This window comes from Chenopodium album, chromosome 13 (assembly GCF_948465745.1).
Source record: "Chenopodium album chromosome 13, dcCheAlbu1.1, whole genome shotgun sequence".
Taxonomy (NCBI): Eukaryota; Viridiplantae; Streptophyta; class Magnoliopsida; order Caryophyllales; family Amaranthaceae; genus Chenopodium; species Chenopodium album.
Window position 1 is genome coordinate 53,437,590 of NC_137846.1, and position 19,208 is coordinate 53,456,797.

Consider the following 19,208-nt stretch of genomic DNA (forward strand, 5'->3'; position numbering starts at 1 on the left):
TGCGATCTTAAATTTCTAATACTTCGCATATTATTTGATAACAAAATGAAAAATAGTAGCATTAAGGAAAAAAAAAATCAGATGCATCATTATTATGATAGGCATAATAATACAGATCTGTAAGCTGCTATTGATCACCTTTCATGTTCTACACGATTAGTTTCTCGTTGCTCAGTACATGTTCTAAATAGAGATTAACCTCATCTAATTATTAGTGTTTGCCTTGATATTCAAGTTTGAACTATATACATGCTATCTCTCCATCCCTAAACAAGAGTCATTTTCAAAGCTTCCTTTTGGTTCAAATTACTTACTGCTCTGGAAGGCCAATTCCACGGTAGAATACTTTTCCTATTCTACTGTAACTATCAATAATGCAAGATGCAACTACAGTGTTTCAAGATAAATGCAACTAGTAAATTCGTAAAAAACTTCACACTTTAATGTACGCGCACATGCACACACACACACACACACAAACACACACACGCAAAGACAATAAGTAAATGCTTCGAAAAAAAAGACATAAATAAAACTCCAAAGTAGATAAAATATTTAATTGCCCAAGTTGAGTTGATTCTATATTGAACCTCATGTGATGAGAAATCGAAGAGAGAGAAACAAAAGGTAAACATGTGGTTTTGGCAAGGTTAAAGTTTCTACTTTTTGGGCATGCTTGGATTGAGAGTGATGTATTACTAGGGTAATAAAAGTCAAAACTATATAAAATGAAAGAGAATTTAAGGATGAGATAGTGATGGTGTGATTGTAAGAGAGTTTGTGTAGTAATGGTGTGGTTAGAGGTGAAGAAAAGAGAACTATAACCCCTCATTATGGGGGTAATAGTTATGCTAGGGGGAGGGTGGGGAACTATTACTATCATAATGATTCCTCCATCTCTCTCTTTATTCATGACACCACTACCATATTTCATTTGTAAACACCTTATCTCCTATAATACCACCGCTAATCACTTATATTTTTTCTAGTTTGACTTTTATTACCCCCTTAATTCATTATCCCCAAAATAAAATTGTTGCAATAATTGTGAAACTTTCCAAAATAACATTGTAGTTAATTGTTACTCCTTTATTAATTAAGAACAAAGGAAGTATATTTTCTTTTTTTTTTAATGATGTGAGATTAGTCTAAACTTATCAAACTTTTGTAATTGATCATTAAAGATATCAATGGTCAAAGTTTTGCATTAGAAAACGTAATGTCAAACTTTTAATACACAACTTGCAAATTACGCAGAATCTCAACATTTTGAGGTTGGCAGAACAAAATACACAAGAATCCACCTTTTTATCGTCTTTCTGTTTCCCTTTATATTCCAATCAAAGAAAAAAAGAAAAAATTAAGATGCTCTCCTATCCAGAATCAATCCCTCTACCCTCGTAGTGCATATCAATTCATGAAATTTGCCTTTGCATTCTAAAAAATCATTTAAGCATAAGTTATACAAGTATAAAAATTTGTATCATTCTAAACAGTCATTCTGGCATAAGCTGTCTCTTTCAGTTTAAGAGAGGATTTAAACTTCTAGACAAAAGTAACTACTGCTTAGGTTAGCAGCAGAGCTGCAGGCCTGCAGCACATTATAGATCAAATTTCACGGGACTTGACTACTCATCAGAAAATAGAAACTTGGCTTACATGAGTTGGCTACAAATTACACTACGTACAAGTTCATAACTTCGTATAAATAATATGTACTACGAAATATTCTCAGTATGTTCAATATAGGTGCATAATACAGAAAGAAGTAAACAAAACTTATCTGAATGAAAGATGGCTCCAAATAACCAAGTCATCATACAAGGGGAACACTTTAAGTCCGACGCAAACTCTTAGACCTGTTGCTTGCTATCCAGGATTAACACAGCTTTCACCAAATCGAGTCTATTCAAAAGCCAGTTTGAGTGGAGTGATTGAAACATCGCGCAGTTCTGAAATCCTGTAGACATAGAATCACAATAAACAACAGATGGCTTCAAGAGCCTGTAAGCCAATATCTTGAACCAAAACAGCAGAAACAAATGTATATGGAATACAGTATCAAAATTTCGGCATAAACAGCATGATACCTCAGTTGCACAGAAATATATCCATGGTTTATAGTTTAAACTAAAACATAAAAGCCACACAAACTGAAACTGAAAATCAATAACTGATGTACTATATCACAGTAATCAGACAAAGGCCTTGGTTTGCAGTTTGTTAATTTTTGGCAGTTGGCTTAACCAGCTGTTAGTAGCTACATCTATTCTTTTAGTCTGCTGGTAGCTTTAGCTATAATTATGTTTGATGAAGCCAGCTATTAGATGTTAGCCGATTAAAACTTTAAAATTTATACACAAAAGAATTTACTTATTTACAGCTATACCAGTCAGCTTAAAAAGCTAGCTTTAAAGCAACTGGGGAAAAATAAAAATTACAAAGCATCTTTTTAGGCTGCTTGCTCACATGAAGTCATGAAGAAACAAAACAATCAAAGCCAGCCACCAAACAATGCCAAACTAGATGTTCCATAAATTAGGTTGAAAGTTGAAACACCGTAAAAATGTTACCCTGCCTCCCCCTTTGGAAAATATATGCACCCACACAAAGATGCATCTACAATTCTTGTGTTAAACAGACGAACAATATATATTATTAAAAAAAAAAAAAAAAAAACATTTAAAAAAAAAAAAAAAAAAAAACGCAGTAGCAGCAGCAACAACTAGAATCCTATTACCCCAATCCCCAACACAGCCCCTGCCACCAGCAGGGCTTAAAAAGGTTGAACTGTATGCCGACTCACCCCTATAGCCCTAACCATTCAAAACAAGTACAGAGTATATTAAGTTGAGAAAAGAAAAAAGTTCTCATAGATCCAACTTAGCAATTGTTCTTTCAGTATGCCATGATCAATTAATGTTAAATGGCACGTTGCTGGGTATATCAATAGTCAAAACTACCATTTTCTTTTAGGGGTAAGGAACATGAGAGATAATTTACCACTCATCATGCATAATGCATTTCAATTCAGCATTACCAATTTCTTCTAAAGCAAGATCATTAACTATAAAAAATCATAAACTATAAAAAATCATAAAAAGTTTAAACAACTTCTATACCTACTTGAAAAGGTACAGTTTTGTATAAATAAAATGGAAAAATATATATATATGAAGTCAGCATTTTTCTATGTGGTATAGAAAGTTAGAAAATAGAAACCATGAATCTATCTTCAGATCTTACCCGAATACCCCATGATGGCATGGTATAAAATATTAAGCTCCAAACCAATGGATGACATGCCTAACATTAAACTACTAGTTACATTCAGTTATTCACAACCAACTGAACATAAGCAAAACAACATAGAAACTTCACAGAAAAAACCTGAAGACTTTGAAGGCTACAGAAATCCTGCTCAGAGGGGAATAAAGGACTGAACTACAATCAATAAAAGCAGAGAATTTTTTAGGCACAAACAGCAATCAAATGATATGACAGCAGAATCAATGTGCACAAACCTGAAGACTTTGAAGGCTACAGTCAACAGGTTTTAACAGGGAGAAAATTAAGTTTAATCTTCAAGCCCTTATAGAATAAAAGAGCATTAATTTATCCATGCAGCGTAGCAAAGCTTTTTTATTATAATGCCATTGCAGCATACCAGTATAAGTAAAGTGTACAGGATATACAAAGGTCATATTTCAGGTTCTAGGTAAATCTTTCAACAAAAAACAGCCTCAAAGAATGGAAAAGCAAGAAAATATATCTAATCCTGGATATAGAAAGGTAACTTTTAAGTACTACTGTTTACATACATCTTCCGGGAAAAAAAAAAAAAAAAAAAAAAAAAAAAAAAAAAAAAAAAAAAAAAAAAAAAAAAACCACAGTATCAAAGAATGGAAATGCAATAAAATAATATCTATTCCCAACAGTTAAACCTGTAAACTCCATGAAGCTGGAAACAGAATTCCTTTGGTGACCTCATCAATAACAAGCTACTTGCAGTGCATATCCCAAATGATAGCTCGAGTACACAATAGTATGTTATGCCCCAGGCTATCTGCTCCTTTCAATATAAATCAAATTAAGATTTCCGATCATACCAGCAATCAGTATACCAAGAATGTTGTGCACAAATCAAGGAATGTACGTTCAAGACCAGTGTGGCAAGACATTCAGCATGTGACATGATTGGAACCATAGCTAATAGCTTGAAGGCTTGTGTCTGACATATTTGTCAGCCACTTTCTTGGACCACCAAAGTCCCCCATTATATTGTAGGCATATGAAGGCCACCTTATGCTGTTATTACAAGAACTTGAAACTCCCATATGGATCATCTTCTGTGTCCTCTCAAGTGCTATGAGACTAGAGAAAGTAGAAAAGCTGTTCCCCACAAAAACATCTGCTCTTAAGCATACTTCATAGTCGATTGCTGACTTGATAAGATATGGGTATTTGTCATAAATCTGACTAACACCGAGCTTCTTTTTCTCGAAAGGAAGCAAGCCTTCTTGCCAGCCTTTCAATATTGTCTTGTCTTCCAACAGACTATCTGCAACAGCTAGGTAAACAACTGTTGGTGTGCTCAGCTCCTTAATGTTCCCTACTCGTTCGATAATTTCTTCCTTGCTGCTACAAATTTCATTGATATTGGCTCTTTGCTCTAGCTTCTTACAATGAATCATCCAGTCTTTCTCTATCCTCATATGAACAGCCATATAAGGCATAGGCTGCAACTTGGATCTGTCCCTATTAGCACCCTGACCTAGCTCAGGCGCCAATTGATTGCCTATTGCTTCTGCCCCTACAGCTCTAATCTTAGAAACAACTTGATCTGCTTCTTTTGCAAACTCGTCAACTAAAGCTAAGCACTCAAAAACCTTAGCATAGTCCTTCACAGGCCAATGATCATGCCAGAGAAATGGGTTCTTCCCTATGATGCGTATGACTTCATACTGATCATACGGGTCTCTGCTGAATTCCTTTAATTGATCAAAGTCTCTCACCAATGTCCACTTTCTTCCACTCCCTTTCTGCAGCTCCAGAACTTCAGTTTGATTCAACAGCTCTGAGTACCGGCCCAACCGAACAAACCCATTGCAGAGAGAATTAAACTTCCTAAATTGGAACACCTTATCAAATGAAATGGGCTGCAACTGATCTATTTCCTTATAGAACAATGAAGCACTCAGACTAGGCATCAGAAGGGTCCGGTTTAGCATTCGAGCAGTGAGGCACGCCCTAGCAAATGCTATCTTCTGATTGTTTAACCCCCAAATAATTTGTGGAACCTCCACATACTTGTCTCCACGAATCCCATAATCTGAATCCTTTTCTAATGGCGCAGCACGAATATCACTCACAACCAGCTTCCCTCTCACATCAACCCCAGAAAAATTGGGGAACACAACAGCTCTAAACACCAAAGCAGCAACAACCAAAGCAAGACACTTACAAATCAAGGAACTAAAAGGGGAATGAGATAATTTCCAAACCTTGAAATTCCACAAACTCATGAGGTCAGGCAAAAATTCCAAATTACTCCTCAAAAGCATCAACTAAAGACAAAACCCAGGTCTCAAAATAACCCAAACATCAAATATTATTGGGATTCTTCAAAACCCCAAAACACATGCATGAGATCTCCAAGTTTTTTTCATCTAAACCACAAAAACCCCAGAAAATTCTACAAACAACAATAACAAAAATCAACTTTCCAGCAAATAATTATCAACAAGCCCACTTCAATCTTGCTTTCAATTGACCAATTTAGCAACAATTAACCAATACCCAGATCTCAAAATACTCCAAATTGAAAAAAATAGAAAGATTTATCAAGAAAATTGCCAAAAGATTGGGCTTGGAATAGAAAAAGACTGACCTCAAATGGGAAAATATTAGTGAAGTGTATTAACCTTGATTCCTTGAATTACAAGTAAGATGGAGTGCAAATATTCTTTTTGAAAAAGAGAACCAAAATTCAGATCTCCGGCTTCTCGTGATGTTTCCTGGTCGTGGCCAGAAGAGCATTCACGTGCATTTTTCACTAATTTTAACGACACTTCCTTTTCCTGGCGTTCTGGTTGGGATGTTGGAATGTTTGAATAATGGGGTCCAGATTTATGGCTTTCTTAGTTTGTAAACCTAACTTCTGTTTAGACTGTGATTGTTATGGTTTATGGACAAGTTAATTCGACTCGTAGAGAGGGTCATATGGTCTATTGGAGATTGATTATCATTTGGCTCACTCGCTCTTAATGAATGACAATGTTGTACTCGAATGTGGGTCTTAGAAATTAAGTAATGAACCTTATATCAGATTTTCAGTTGGATTTCATTTCTATCAAGAATTTGATTGGCAGATTTGTTAAAGTGGCATTAGTTTGGTGGACAATGTAATTATTTTTCGAACAAATTGTTTTACTCTTGACAAAATTAATCATTCAATTAGTTCATTCTATCAGACTCAATGTATTCAAAGAAAGTGGATAGTGGTAATCTAAACGCTCTCATCTTTACTCCTAATCAATGAGTATTTGCCACAAGATACAACATACAAGAATAGTAAAAGTTGGGAGTTCGATTCTATGCGGATTCTAGACTCCAATTAGTAAAAGTAGCTCTAGTTTATTTTATTAGAGATATCATTGGCAAATTATGCATGGTTGCGTTGGAACATAGTATTTTCATTACGGTAAATAGTCAGATTTTTCAATAAACAAGACATTCTTTTATAAGCACCAAAAGAATTTGTGATATGTATGATACTCATATTATGTAAGAGCAGTAAACTCGACATTGGAAAAAAAAAAAAAAAAAAAATCAATGTATCAATGCTTCATGGTTCATTTCTTATAACCTGCATGAATAATTACACAGTATAAACATGAATAAAAACCCTCGCCTGTCAAAACACATACTCTTGAGAGTGGGGGGAAGAAAAGGGATCCAACCCAAGAGCCATGGGTGGGAGTCAACCCCGTGACCTGGGTCACAAAGCCAATCTCTTACCACTAGACCGAACATATTTGATCAGTAAAAATTCTCATAGATGCGAGTCTGAGGACATTAAAATGTTGAGATATATGTCAAGTTACCATTGTAAAAGATGAATTGGTTATAAAAGGTATAGCAGAAATGAATGATGCATTTTGTTGCACTGCCAATTTGCTTCAATGTTTCCCCAAAACAATCAAAAATGACATTGGAAATTGCTGTGTAATTTTCCACCTAAGTATCTCAATGAAGCCTATTTCAAACTATAAATCATTCACACACCATAACTACCCCTCCTCTTTACCATGTTGCGGATTTACAGGAGTTGGGCAGCTCCATATTTGATTCCACAGTACATAACTACAAGTACATGCGATAACTGACAGACAGTACAGTTGCAGAATAGGCTCCAAGTACTGCCCAAAATTCGCACGTAACCCAGGTTGACAGCTCAGCTCCTTCAAAAAGCCGAATCATTGTTTCATTTGCTTCGTATGTACCAGCTTCACAACCACAATTAAATAATCGCTGATTGACCAGAGTATACCATGACCTGCAACATCTTTAGAGAAAGTAATCCGGTGCAGGCTTTTTAGCAGGAGTTCCTCTTGCTTCCTGTATCAAAGCACAAAACAGTGAGATACACTTCGTACCATTTCTTCAAAAGGATGTTAAAGATCGCATATTCTTAAAGCTTATTTTATTGGGACTAACAAGGCTACATTTATCAGGCACTCCTGGACAGTACTACAAGGCACAGTAAGAGGGGCAATTTATTTTGTTACAGCAGTTTAAGTGAGAGATTACTTAGTACCAAAAGGTGTTGAGGCTTAGCACCCAAGGAAAGCTTGCTAAACTAGTCCTTGGTGAGCATACAAATGTAAAAAAGTACGTAAGACACTCACTTTGACTAGAAGATATTTAGTTTCCTGTTTCAATCAGAACAATTTACTCTATTTAATTTACAGAAGATCTTTTGGGTGAGATCACAAGTGTATCTCATTGAGTCTTGCTTATCACAATATGCACCCATTCATCATTTTGACCGACAATCCATATTCCCTATCGACTTTTTCTCATTTGGTGACTTCAGGTGTGATTGTTAAATGGCTTTTGCATCTAAAATACATTAAAGTACTCTCCAATACACCCAACATTTTCACTAGGCCAAAATCTTGTTAATGTCTAATCAATCCAGCCATCCATACAGACTACACAGTGCCTAGAACTGTACCTAGCATCCTCATAATTTGAAGCATCCAGTGTATAACTCTACTTTGATAAGGTCATGAGGAAGTAGTTTCAGAAACTAAAGGGCCAAGACATCATAACATGGTTGCAACTTTCAAGGTTAAGTTTTCTAATAGCTAAAACCTTAACCAGCAAAGGTTCATCAAATTCATCAGTACGTCTTTCTGCTCAGGTGATTACCATATACGAAGTATTAAAGAACAAACTCCCAACAAAAAGCTCAGCAAGTTGTGAAGAATAATATATACTGCATTATGTTTGATACAATACTTAAGCTAACATATAACTTTTCTAGCATCGGCATTAATGAAAATGAAACATGAGAAGTGAACTTAAAGGTCCGCAAGCCATCTTCTCATGATTAGTTTCAACCGGTGCTCTTCCCCGTGAGAACCAGAATATATAGCTCTTTTGTGCTGAAGCTAAAGTTCAAAACACGGCCTAAAAGTCAAACTCAAGTCACTGGCTTCCGGCCAGGAGTGAACAGTAGCAGCTACCGTCACCAAACAGCCTATAGTATACACTGAACAAGAAACAGCAGGATCAGATATTCAGATGTACAAACCTGTGGAGCAGCTTGAAAAACTCGGAATTCTTTATTAAGATTCTCATCAAGCTCAAGTATTGCAGCAACATTACCACATCTAGAATGTCCCCGCCAAAGAACAAAGTGTTAGTTATCTATATCATGGCCTGAATGGCTATTAATGAATGGGAACATGATTATAAATCTCAAAATTACCTATAACAATAATTTGGAGCAGACCAAACTGTAACAATCTGATGGTTAAACATCCATTTGAAACCTTCCATTACCAATTGATGCGCACGACATATATAATCAATGTTATTAGTGTGGTTGAATGAGGTAACCACACTGCCACCAAAGAGGTAACCAGCCCCACGAGGACTCATTCCCCAACCATCAACTGCATCTTCAGGGTCAGACCACAGGAGGTCGCACATGGCACCGTCATGTGGTACTTCTTGCTTTCTGTCAATTGTCCGTATCTGAACAATACATCAATGAGAAGATCCAGCAGGAGCCAAAATAAATGAAAAATAATATGAATATATTTTCTAACCTGGTCTAACGTTGTTATGGATGGAGATAGACCACCATGAACACCAAAGATCTTATTCTCAATGAGAGCTGATAGACTGTCATAGAATAAAGTTACTCAGAAAAACAAGTGGATGCCAAAACCACAGCTACAAGAAAGACAGGCGGAAATAAAATAATAAACAACACTTGACTCTTGACAATTAACATTAATACATCATTGCACATTCTCAATTGACTCAGAAATCATTGTGCAATCTTAATTTACATATAAATTTAACAAAGAAATCAAACCTTAAATAATCGAATATATCAGTGCAATATCTCCAAACGTTCACAGAGCCATATTTACGGAGGCACTCATCGTAGAAACCATAAACCTGGGAAGCAAAGGATAATCAGTTACCAAACAGCACTTCTGAAATGAGCCAGAAATAAGGTGTGACACAAATAACAACCTGAGTAATTTGACGACTTTCATGGTTCCCTCTAATAAGAGTAATCCGATCTGGATATCTCACCTATAATTACACAAACAATTAGTTTCCAAACTAATCAGTAAGAAAATGATAGAAGAAACCTTACTTCATAAACAATTAATTTTATATGATGAAATTTAGACGCACAATAGAAATATAAGCACATTCCTGTTTTCCTGGCTTCCACTAAATTACTATAATCCTCCAAACAAGTTTATAATGATTGAGAGTTGAGACATTAGGAGATAAGAGGATCCAATACTCTTCAGTGAAGAAGCCTTATTTCTCCCCTAAAGCACATCTTTATTGAGTCTCCTTTGGTGTTTATATTCCACGTTCTATTCAATATACTTTCGTCATTAGACAATTATTTTGATTCAAGTCAAAGTCCTGCTTCTAGCAATCTCAAGTTTCAACGAAGAAAGAAATTGCCATATTGGCCAAATATTAGTTGACCTCACTATTACTCTGTGGCCTCTAAAGGTAGGGAAAGGACCCTTTGTCTGATACGGAATACATAGTAGCTGTGTTGCTATTTTATAACAAGAAGCTTAAGCATTTTTTAATAACCTGTTTTAATTTAGTACACTAAACCAGAGATGGTGAATCTTTGGTTCCCCCGAATATAGACGCTGACATAGTATCAACAATTTTTTCCAAGTCCTTGTTTCTATGGGCCAAATCACTCGCCTATGAGGACTATGACTACGAAGTCATATTCTTGACTGAAGACTTTAATTATTGAGCAAAACAAAACACCATTTTCTGTTACATCATAATAAAATAATCTAAAAAAAAAGATGGGAATAGGATTTGATATAATAGTCAGGAATGAAGTTGAAAGAAACTTCCATTAAGAAGATGTTACAGTTGCATGAAAGACACATTGTCAACTCAAACTCAGGTTGCAGGTCTAGGCAGGAGAAGAGGTTTGTATTTTGGGACATAAAAACAGTTCAGAGGTATGATCTAATAGGATGCTGAAGCCTAAGACAACAATCTTAACATGAACCCCTAAAATCATTTGATCGATAATTATTTTTTGTAGCAGACAGCTTCATCTAATCCTAAAGGACATTTTTCCAACGCTTTTCAATCACACCCTACAAAGTGCTTCATATCTAGCTCGGTTTGGTCAAGGATGGATAACAGGCTATCACCATAGAAAATTCTGAATCTTTAAAAGAATCTCACAATCTGACTTGAATCTCAACCAAGACATTAGTTTCTTGCTCATCAAACAAATGCATAGAAAGCAGCCTCTTCTTGGATGCTTGTGCTTCCTAATATGGATTTTTCTCAGCCACATGACCCATGAAAAAAACACTCAATTCATTTCCATCATGTATTGCATTGAGCAGTTCTTCAAAGGCTTTATATATAAATGATGCTAACTACATACAAATAAAGAGAAACCAAATGCAGAGCATGGCTATAAAACCAGGCCAGTTATCACACAAAAATAGATGACATACAGCAGAAGTAGTTTGTTTTTAATTGTTCCTGCAGACCTATTACTCTATTAGTGGCCATGTAGCTTTTTCTTGAGGAGACGTAAGAACAATGAGTGAAAAGAAAGTATCCAGCATAGCACCCTGTTCCCTTTGCTTTCTAGGAGTGCAAATCATCCAGAAGAACTGACCAATGGCTTACATTGGAGAATAACCATTTTTACTCACAGCAACATCAATCCTAACATATAAAGGGTCACACCTAAGGCCAGGTCTCAACAGATTCAAGAATTACCACCTCCGCAATCGCATATACAGATAAGATATACATTATTGTACCTTTGATCATTGTTGGAAGCGCATCAGATTGGTCAGCGCTGTAATTTTAGTCTTAGTACATAATTAAATAGGAGTGCCAAAACTCCTTATGGCAGGTGGGGGACCAAGGTGGCCAGCCTGGATTTATTTTAATATAATATGAATAATATAATACCCTATAAAACATAAGAGAAAACAAGTACTCATGGTAAATCTAACTTTGTCAAAATCAAGAGGTCAGGCACTCAAAACCACACACTCACACACACACACCCCAAAATAAAATTAATAATTTATTTTCCCCAGTTCTGCCATTGCATAGGAGGGATCAAATCCTGTCTAACTGTTTTCTAATAACATTTAAGTAATTTGTAAAATCATAGCACCAGTTGTTGCTGGGTTTTAACCATCTTGAATTGGCTCACTAACAGCAAGAAACTAAACTTACATCATGATGTAAGAAGCAACTGAAGTATGTGTACTTTTCCACAGGGCATTTGTTAAACTGGACTATTTGGAATGTTGATTTGCATATACTATGAAAAAAAAAAAAAAATTCAATGGGTATCAGCTCATCATCACCATCATGTACATTCAAAAAAAGAGCTAACATCTCGCACATTTTAGCTAAACAATAATACTCATCTGACTACTAAGCTAGCAAAAAAACAAAACTAAGGCCAAAAAAACAAGGTTATAACATACCTTAAGGGCAAGAAGGAGTAGAAAAGTCTCCACAGAGTAAAATCCTCTGTCCACAAAATCTCCAAGAAATAAGTAGTTTGTCTTTGGACAATCACCACCCACCTTGAACAGTTCTTTCATATCATAAAACTGTCCATGAATGTCACCACATATCTGTGAAAGCATTGAAAGAGACATCACCAATTATTCTAAAGTACATCCCATGCTAACAAATCATATAAAAAATGAAGAACCGTTATAACAGATGCAAGAAAGAACAAATATTGAATGCAAAATTAACAAGAAAAACAGACACAGATTTATGTGGTTCACCAACAATGCATTGGCTACGTCCATGGGCAGGCGAGAGCAATAGTTTTATTGATTTTGGGGAATACAGAATATTCAGAACAGATTTGAGACCAAACACCAAAAGCAAATTGATTGTCTCTCGGACTTCTAATGTTATCTCTCTCAGATTTCACGGATGAGAAATACACAAAAGACTCTCAAATTTCTGAATAATCACCCAATGACACATCATACGGCTACGAATAACCCTAGGGAAGTATATATATAGGCTAGCACTCCGGAATAAGATAGATAGACGAGCAGAAAAACTTTGACCGCCTCGGCATTAAATTGCCGCACGCAATTTTGAGAGACTTCTTGTGTTGTGCGCGACCGAGCTTTTGATCGCTGTTGAGTGAGCTCTCGCTAGTCCCAGCCACACCTAAACAACTCCGCAACCTATAGCTCGCTCGCCTAGGAGCTATAGCTTCACTTTCGTCGCAACTTCACAATTGCCTACGAACTACTAAGCTACCTCGCGAGCTATCGCTCACTACTCCAAGACCCGAAATCATATTCAAGGCATATTTCTTACACAGATACAAGCTGCTAACCAATGAATGAGAAGAATATATATATACTAGAAAACTTATTTCAAATAACACACCCCTACAAATTACTTGGTATAGAACAACAGCAAAGACACTTTTTGTAGTCCAAAAAAAGCCTCATTAACCTCAAATAGCTCATTTGAGCTCTTCTCATAAATCAAGATGATTACAAGCTACACTAATCATGCTTGACTATAAATCGCAAAGTATAATTACTGGTCACAACAGCACAGCAATAACGTGCAATAAATCATGTTAATAGCCTTGTTGTAGACCATGGAGGGTCCACTAGGGCTTTATGAGATTCATAACGAGATGAATAAAACCCATAAATCCTGATTAAGGCTTAGGGACACCTAAAGCACTATCAAATATTAGGACATTACAACTTTGATTCTAATTCCTATAGTGCTACTCAATTTATCTCAAGTCAAAGAAGATTTTCCAGGTTGATGAAGTGTCCAACACACCAACTAATGGATTTTCCAGGTAGCACTGACCTAGAGCTGAATAAATCAGCCTCCAGCCTCACAATTATGCTGCCCTTAGCAAATTGGACGATAGGTAACTAGTTTCTATCACTGGACGGCTTGTTTGCCAGTTGTTCACAAAATGCATACTTCACAGAAGAGCTATATCGTTGGGTATTCAGGCTTTGGATTTGAGCACAAGATCTATGCAAGCTTCATTTGCACAAACAATGGCTTGTACTTGAAGTAACGAAGCATAGATGCCAGAAAGGCATAACTTTAATCTTCTTGTAGCAAAGCATCACACGCATCAGACTTTGCATACAGCATAAATGTGTGAGCTTGTCAGCGAGAACACTAACTAGCCTCGCCATCATGAGCTTGACATGAATCAATGCCCCTACTCAGCTTAGCTTGTTTTGACACTAGCCATGAACTACACTAATGATGGTATTGGCCAATATGGCCATAGGGCCATCCAAAGTTTGTTACTACATTCTAGGCATGCTACACAATGTGGAGCTCAATGCTAACCATAGACTAACTACTTAATGTTTGCAAGCGACCTGCACTAAATGCTGACTTGCTTTGGGCCACTTCATGATTTTTGGGCGCCGGGTTCAACGTCCCAATTCCAAATTTTCAACCAGTTGGGCTACCTCCAAATGTTATGGAAAAAATTCAGATTCTTTGTATAAAAGGATTTTTTCAAGTAATTGACCCCTAAGATGGTATCTACAAAACATCATCTTCCTGATTGGGGCTTATATGCAGGACTTGTGAATTTTTATTACAACCATCAACAGAAGTTTCATTTCTCTTGTCACAAAGCTATTAAGAAAGAAGATAGAAGCTTTTGTAGATGTCTATACATATTTCTCTACCCTAAAGCTATAGGATGTGTGCCGCCAATCTATCATAGACACAAATAACATTTGACAAACAAAAAAAAAACTATCATCATCCCGAGTGCTTAATGTACCCAAACCTCATCTAAACTATCAAGCCAAGATCTTATTGGACCAAAATCCATCCTACTAAGATCCCTGAGAGATACTTATAGGAACATCAACCACTCCAAATCAACTTCTCAACTTCTACCAAAATCCAGCTCAAACTTCTATACAATTAAAGAGCATCAGGATTTGTCTATTTTTCTTCTTTCGGCCATTCCCATCATGTTCAACTACAAAAACCTCAGCTTCGAATTCAATACACTATTACTCTATATCTCCAACATTCCCCTAACTCTAACTTTTGCTGTAGAAAACAAATAACACTATATACATTAGCTTTGTATGATCTCTATCACAACCCCGCAATCCAAGCCGGAGGAGGGAAACAAAAAACAGGCCAAGTGTCAAACAAAAATATTCAGTCCCCAATCAACTATTAATACTTCACTATGTTATCAGTCGCAAGACTCTCAACCATCAAAATTTGTCACTTTAAATTTGCCCATCATCAATATATCAACTCAAACAAGAAACTAAGCTTAACCCCAACGAAAACCCTTAATATAGACTGCAAAATCAGCTTTTTTCTCTCATATTTCCCCTAATTAATCATTAAATAAGGCTTCCACTTAAAATTGCAACCATGCTTATACAATTCCAATCATATAAAATTCACCCAATATGAGCTAAAATAAACAAAACCCAGAAAAATTTAGTGGCAAAACAACTAGAATTACAGCAATAAATATACAAATCCAATAATCAAACAAAAAACACCAGAAATCCACCCCAGAAAAGATGAGCAAAAAACAAACAAAACCCAGAAAAATTGAACCTTTAAAATAGAAATTGAAAAGAGGAGAGAGACTAACAGTGACAGGAGCATCAACCCTTTGAGCATTACTTTCTTCGACTAAAATTTCCATGGCTTTAAGGCAAAGTGCTTTCACTTCAGATTCTTTCAAGGGTTCGCACCTTTTTAGCTGCTCAATTTGCCTGTCAAGGTCTGACATCTTCCCATCCACCTATTCACTTTCTCTCTCCAAAAACTCTCTATTTTCTCTCTCCTCTGTGTAACAATGGAGGAGAGGAGGAGCAGATTTGGGAAGAGTAGAAGGAGGAGAGAGAAAATACGCTCTTTTTTAGTGAAATAAGCACTCTCTTTTTTTATTTTTATTTTTCTTGACTTGATTCTTTTATTATGTTTTTTGTTTTCTTTTTCCTGGATTTGTTTCTTCTTCTTCCTTTTTATATTTTCAAGGGATTTAATTTAGATCTCTTTAGCATCACTAATTCAATTGATCATCATTCTACATTTCTACTCACCACTTTTTGACATTCCACCTTTTTTTTTTTTTTTTTTTGACATGAGCTTAATCAAAGTATATTACAAGACAATATTATTATTAAATTAGCTCAAATTATTAAATAACTATTAAAAAAAATTAAATAAACAAGGTATTTTGTAATTAAGTTGCCTATGACAAAATATAATATGTAGTATAAGATGTGGATCAAACAAATTGTATTATTCATGTTCAACAAAAAGAAAATTAAAAAAATAAATAAATAAATCAACCAAATGTTCCATGCCTGTCCAATTTCACAATATTAGTGTGCTTTGTCATTTCAAGTTAGGACATGCTATTCTGTGTGTGGCTTACTTGTGTTTTTTCAATAGAGACATAACATTTGCTTTTTTCATGTTCGGCCATGTTGTGTCTTGTTATACTTCTTGATATAGTATATAATCTACTCCACTTAACATTTTGATTGAATTGGTCCTTTCATTTGATATCAAACTGACGTCAACGTCACAAAAAGACCTTTCCAATTCCAATGTGGAATATTAATCATTTGATAAGGTGGTGGGACTCTGTCACATGAGAATGTATGATAGAGTATAAAACCTATTATTAGGTCTCAACATTATTTAAACTTTTTATTGAGATGGTCTATTAATATTTCTTGCCCAAATTAAGTCAATGCACAACTCATCACGCATAATACTAATGTTTCATACCATGCTTTTTCCAAGCTTGGTTATGTTCTGCCTTATGTTTGTCTAGCTAGTGCCATCTTTACTAAGATTGACATTCAAGGTCATGATTTTATTAGGTAAAACTATTGCATTAAGTAGCATTATCACCTAAAACTCAATAATTTTTAATTAAATTAAGAGATCAAAAGGTTGATTCTTTACTTGAACTATTGAGTATTGACCAAATGGAGAATAAAACTTGGTAACACATAAATTTAATTAAATTAAGAGATCAAAAGGTTGATTCTTTAAGAGACCGGTTATGTTTTCATTCCAATTAAATTGCTACTTGATATACAAGTTTTACTTGCATTAACCAATAATATCTATCTTAAGTAGCAATTTTCCCAAGCAAAAAAAGATGTAGTATATTGTTTGAAAAGCATTCCTAAATCAGCTTCTATATATACTTTTTGTTTGAAACATGTTATTTTATATTGAATTGAACATAATTATTGATCCATGTTATATTATATTGAATTGAACATTCTTTTAGATTAAATTATATCATTTGTATATCATATGAATTCTATATTATGCAATATGCATCATACTCTTAAATTTAGCATCTAAGCTTTGCCTCATGTGTCTTCTGGGATCTCGGGTAAATTTTCGGCTTCTTGGTGGAAGCAATTCTGAGGGTTGTCGCTTCTGCCAAAACTTTAGTGTTATTGTTGGAAATTACTTCACAATGCTCTGCCTCTCTTTGGGAATCTGCAGCTTCGGGGGATTCCGATAGATCCAACAACTTGTGTGCTCGTCAGACCACCTATTCCGTGATTGTTCTTTCACTTCTCATCTTTGGGCTTGTGCTCCGATTGCATTCTCTCCTCTTCTTTTGCATGAGAAACCTTTTACTGATTGGTTCATAGACACGGTCTCTGAGTTTCGTTTCTCTCGGAATTCGGACGATTTGGTCTCCTTTTTCTCCTTTTGTTGGGCAGTCATGTAACCACAAGATTTTTAGACAGGCAGTGTTATCTCCTGGTGCGATTTTCCATTTAGTGCAGGGTTGGATCTCTAAGAGTGTTTTGGTGCAAAGGTTAAGTCCCTCGTCCGCTCGTTAGGGAAACCTTCTCCCCCTACTTCGGCATCTTCTAAATCTTGCTATCTGTAGGGTGACTCCTCCTCTGCCTTTGACATCTACCTTCTTTTTTATGGGCACTACTACAAAAAAAACCCTTTATAAGTCAGACTTTTAGAGTCACCTGTACAAAAGGTGCGACTTATAAACCTATCGAGTCGCCTCATACTTATTAGGCGACTTGTTAAGTTGGGGTTAAAATCAACAAAGCACCTAACGAGTCGCCTAATATATATGAGGCAACTTGATAGGCTAACAAGTCGCCCCATATATGCATGCGACTCTAAAACCCAACTTATTTGGTGGTTTAAATTAGATTTTTAAAGTCACATGTACATAAGGTGCAACTCAAAAACTTGTCGAGTCACCTTATACATATTAGGCGACTCAATAGGTGAGTTTTGTTAGCTATGACTCTCACCTAATGAGTCGCCTGATATGTATAAGGCAACTCGATAGGTTAATGAGTCAAACCTTTTAAAGTTTAATTTAAGCCACCGAATAAGTCGGGTTATTGTAGGGAATATTTCAAGCCATTAACCCCAAACTTGAACCCCACTGTGATCATACACTTAAGCATGGTGGCGTCCAAAGGGAAGGAAGCTAGAGCAAAAGAGTCGCCAACAAGTTTTAGGAACTTGTAAACCGTTCACAAGGTGAAGATTACACCCCTTAACGATCCATGAGATCGTCAACTCCAAAAGGTCTTGAACCAAATAGGGTTCGGGGATGAGGGTACAAATCCAACCTAAAAGAGATTGAACTTGCCCTAATAATAGGCCTCTACTTTATTCTTCTCGTATTCATGTGCGCTTTTCTGACTAACATGCAATCAATAGGTTTACCCTAAACCTGTTTATCTATGTTGGTTGAATTTAATGCACAAGCAAAACTCACTTGAATTATAACCATATTAGCCCTAAACAAGATTATTAATTATCTTATTAAGCGTGATTACAAGTACCAATTCCCTTTAAACATGCATAAAAGGCGTGATCAAGCAATAACAATAAATAAACATCAAGCAACATAATAATAATAAAAATTATAATCATAATAATCATAATTATCCTAATCATGTTAAAGCATAATATTAATAGCAAGATCCTAGGCATGATACTAACAAGATTAATAACAAACCCTAGCATGTCACTAATAAAGATCAAAGCTTTAGCCCTAGCATGGTACTAACATGATATTAGAAAAGAGTAAAAAGCATCCTAAACATGATACTAGAAAGCAATAATAACATCCTAAGCATGATGCTAGGAATTAATAAATAATAAACATGCTTTCTACAAGAATAGAGCAATAAGATTACATACTTTGATGCCTCGTACCTCTTTCTAATAACAAAATACGCGTTAGTAACTTCAAGGAAAATATAAAATCAAACAATCAAATTAAGTAATTGAAAGAGAGATTAGGGACCAAACCCTCAGAAATTATAACCTTTCACGTCTAGAGCGAAGGCAACTTCGAACTTGGCTAGGTGTTTCTAGAT

At 35.6% G+C, this 19,208-nt stretch overlaps 1 protein-coding gene and 1 pseudogene across 2 annotated transcripts; both read right to left on the bottom strand.

Annotated features, from left to right (window-relative positions):
• Positions 1-1,842: 1,842 nt before the first annotated feature.
• LOC145574973 (O-fucosyltransferase 23 pseudogene) lies at positions 1,843-5,722 on the bottom strand (annotated as a pseudogene). The gene is made up of 2 exons (XR_014098233.1): positions 3,945-5,722; positions 1,843-1,960 (listed from the first exon to the last, which is right to left on the bottom strand). The product of XR_014098233.1 is annotated as an O-fucosyltransferase 23 pseudogene (transcript).
• Positions 5,723-7,086: 1,364 nt separating this feature from the next.
• On the bottom strand, positions 7,087-15,777 carry LOC145574974 (serine/threonine-protein phosphatase PP-X isozyme 2-like). The gene is made up of 8 exons (XM_081632876.1): positions 15,452-15,777; positions 12,273-12,425; positions 9,778-9,840; positions 9,614-9,699; positions 9,342-9,417; positions 8,999-9,267; positions 8,822-8,900; positions 7,087-7,620 (listed from the first exon to the last, which is right to left on the bottom strand). The coding sequence occupies exons 1-8, from the start codon at positions 15,590-15,592 to the stop codon at positions 7,570-7,572; spliced, it is 918 nt and encodes a 305-aa protein (XP_081489002.1). The 5' UTR covers positions 15,593-15,777; the 3' UTR covers positions 7,087-7,569.
• Positions 15,778-19,208: the final 3,431 nt, after the last annotated feature.

Coding starts and splice junctions, on each gene's coding strand:
- LOC145574974 (XM_081632876.1), bottom strand. CDS start 15,592: ATGTCAGACCTTGACAGGCAAATTGAGCAGCTAAAAAGGTGCGAACCC. Junction 9,700..9,777: donor AAAGTCGTCAAATTACTCAG/GTTGTTATTTGT, acceptor TTTGCTTCCCAG/GTTTATGGTTTCTACGATGA. Junction 9,418..9,613: donor GATATATTCGATTATTTAAG/GTTTGATTTCTT, acceptor ATTCTATGACAG/TCTATCAGCTCTCATTGAGA.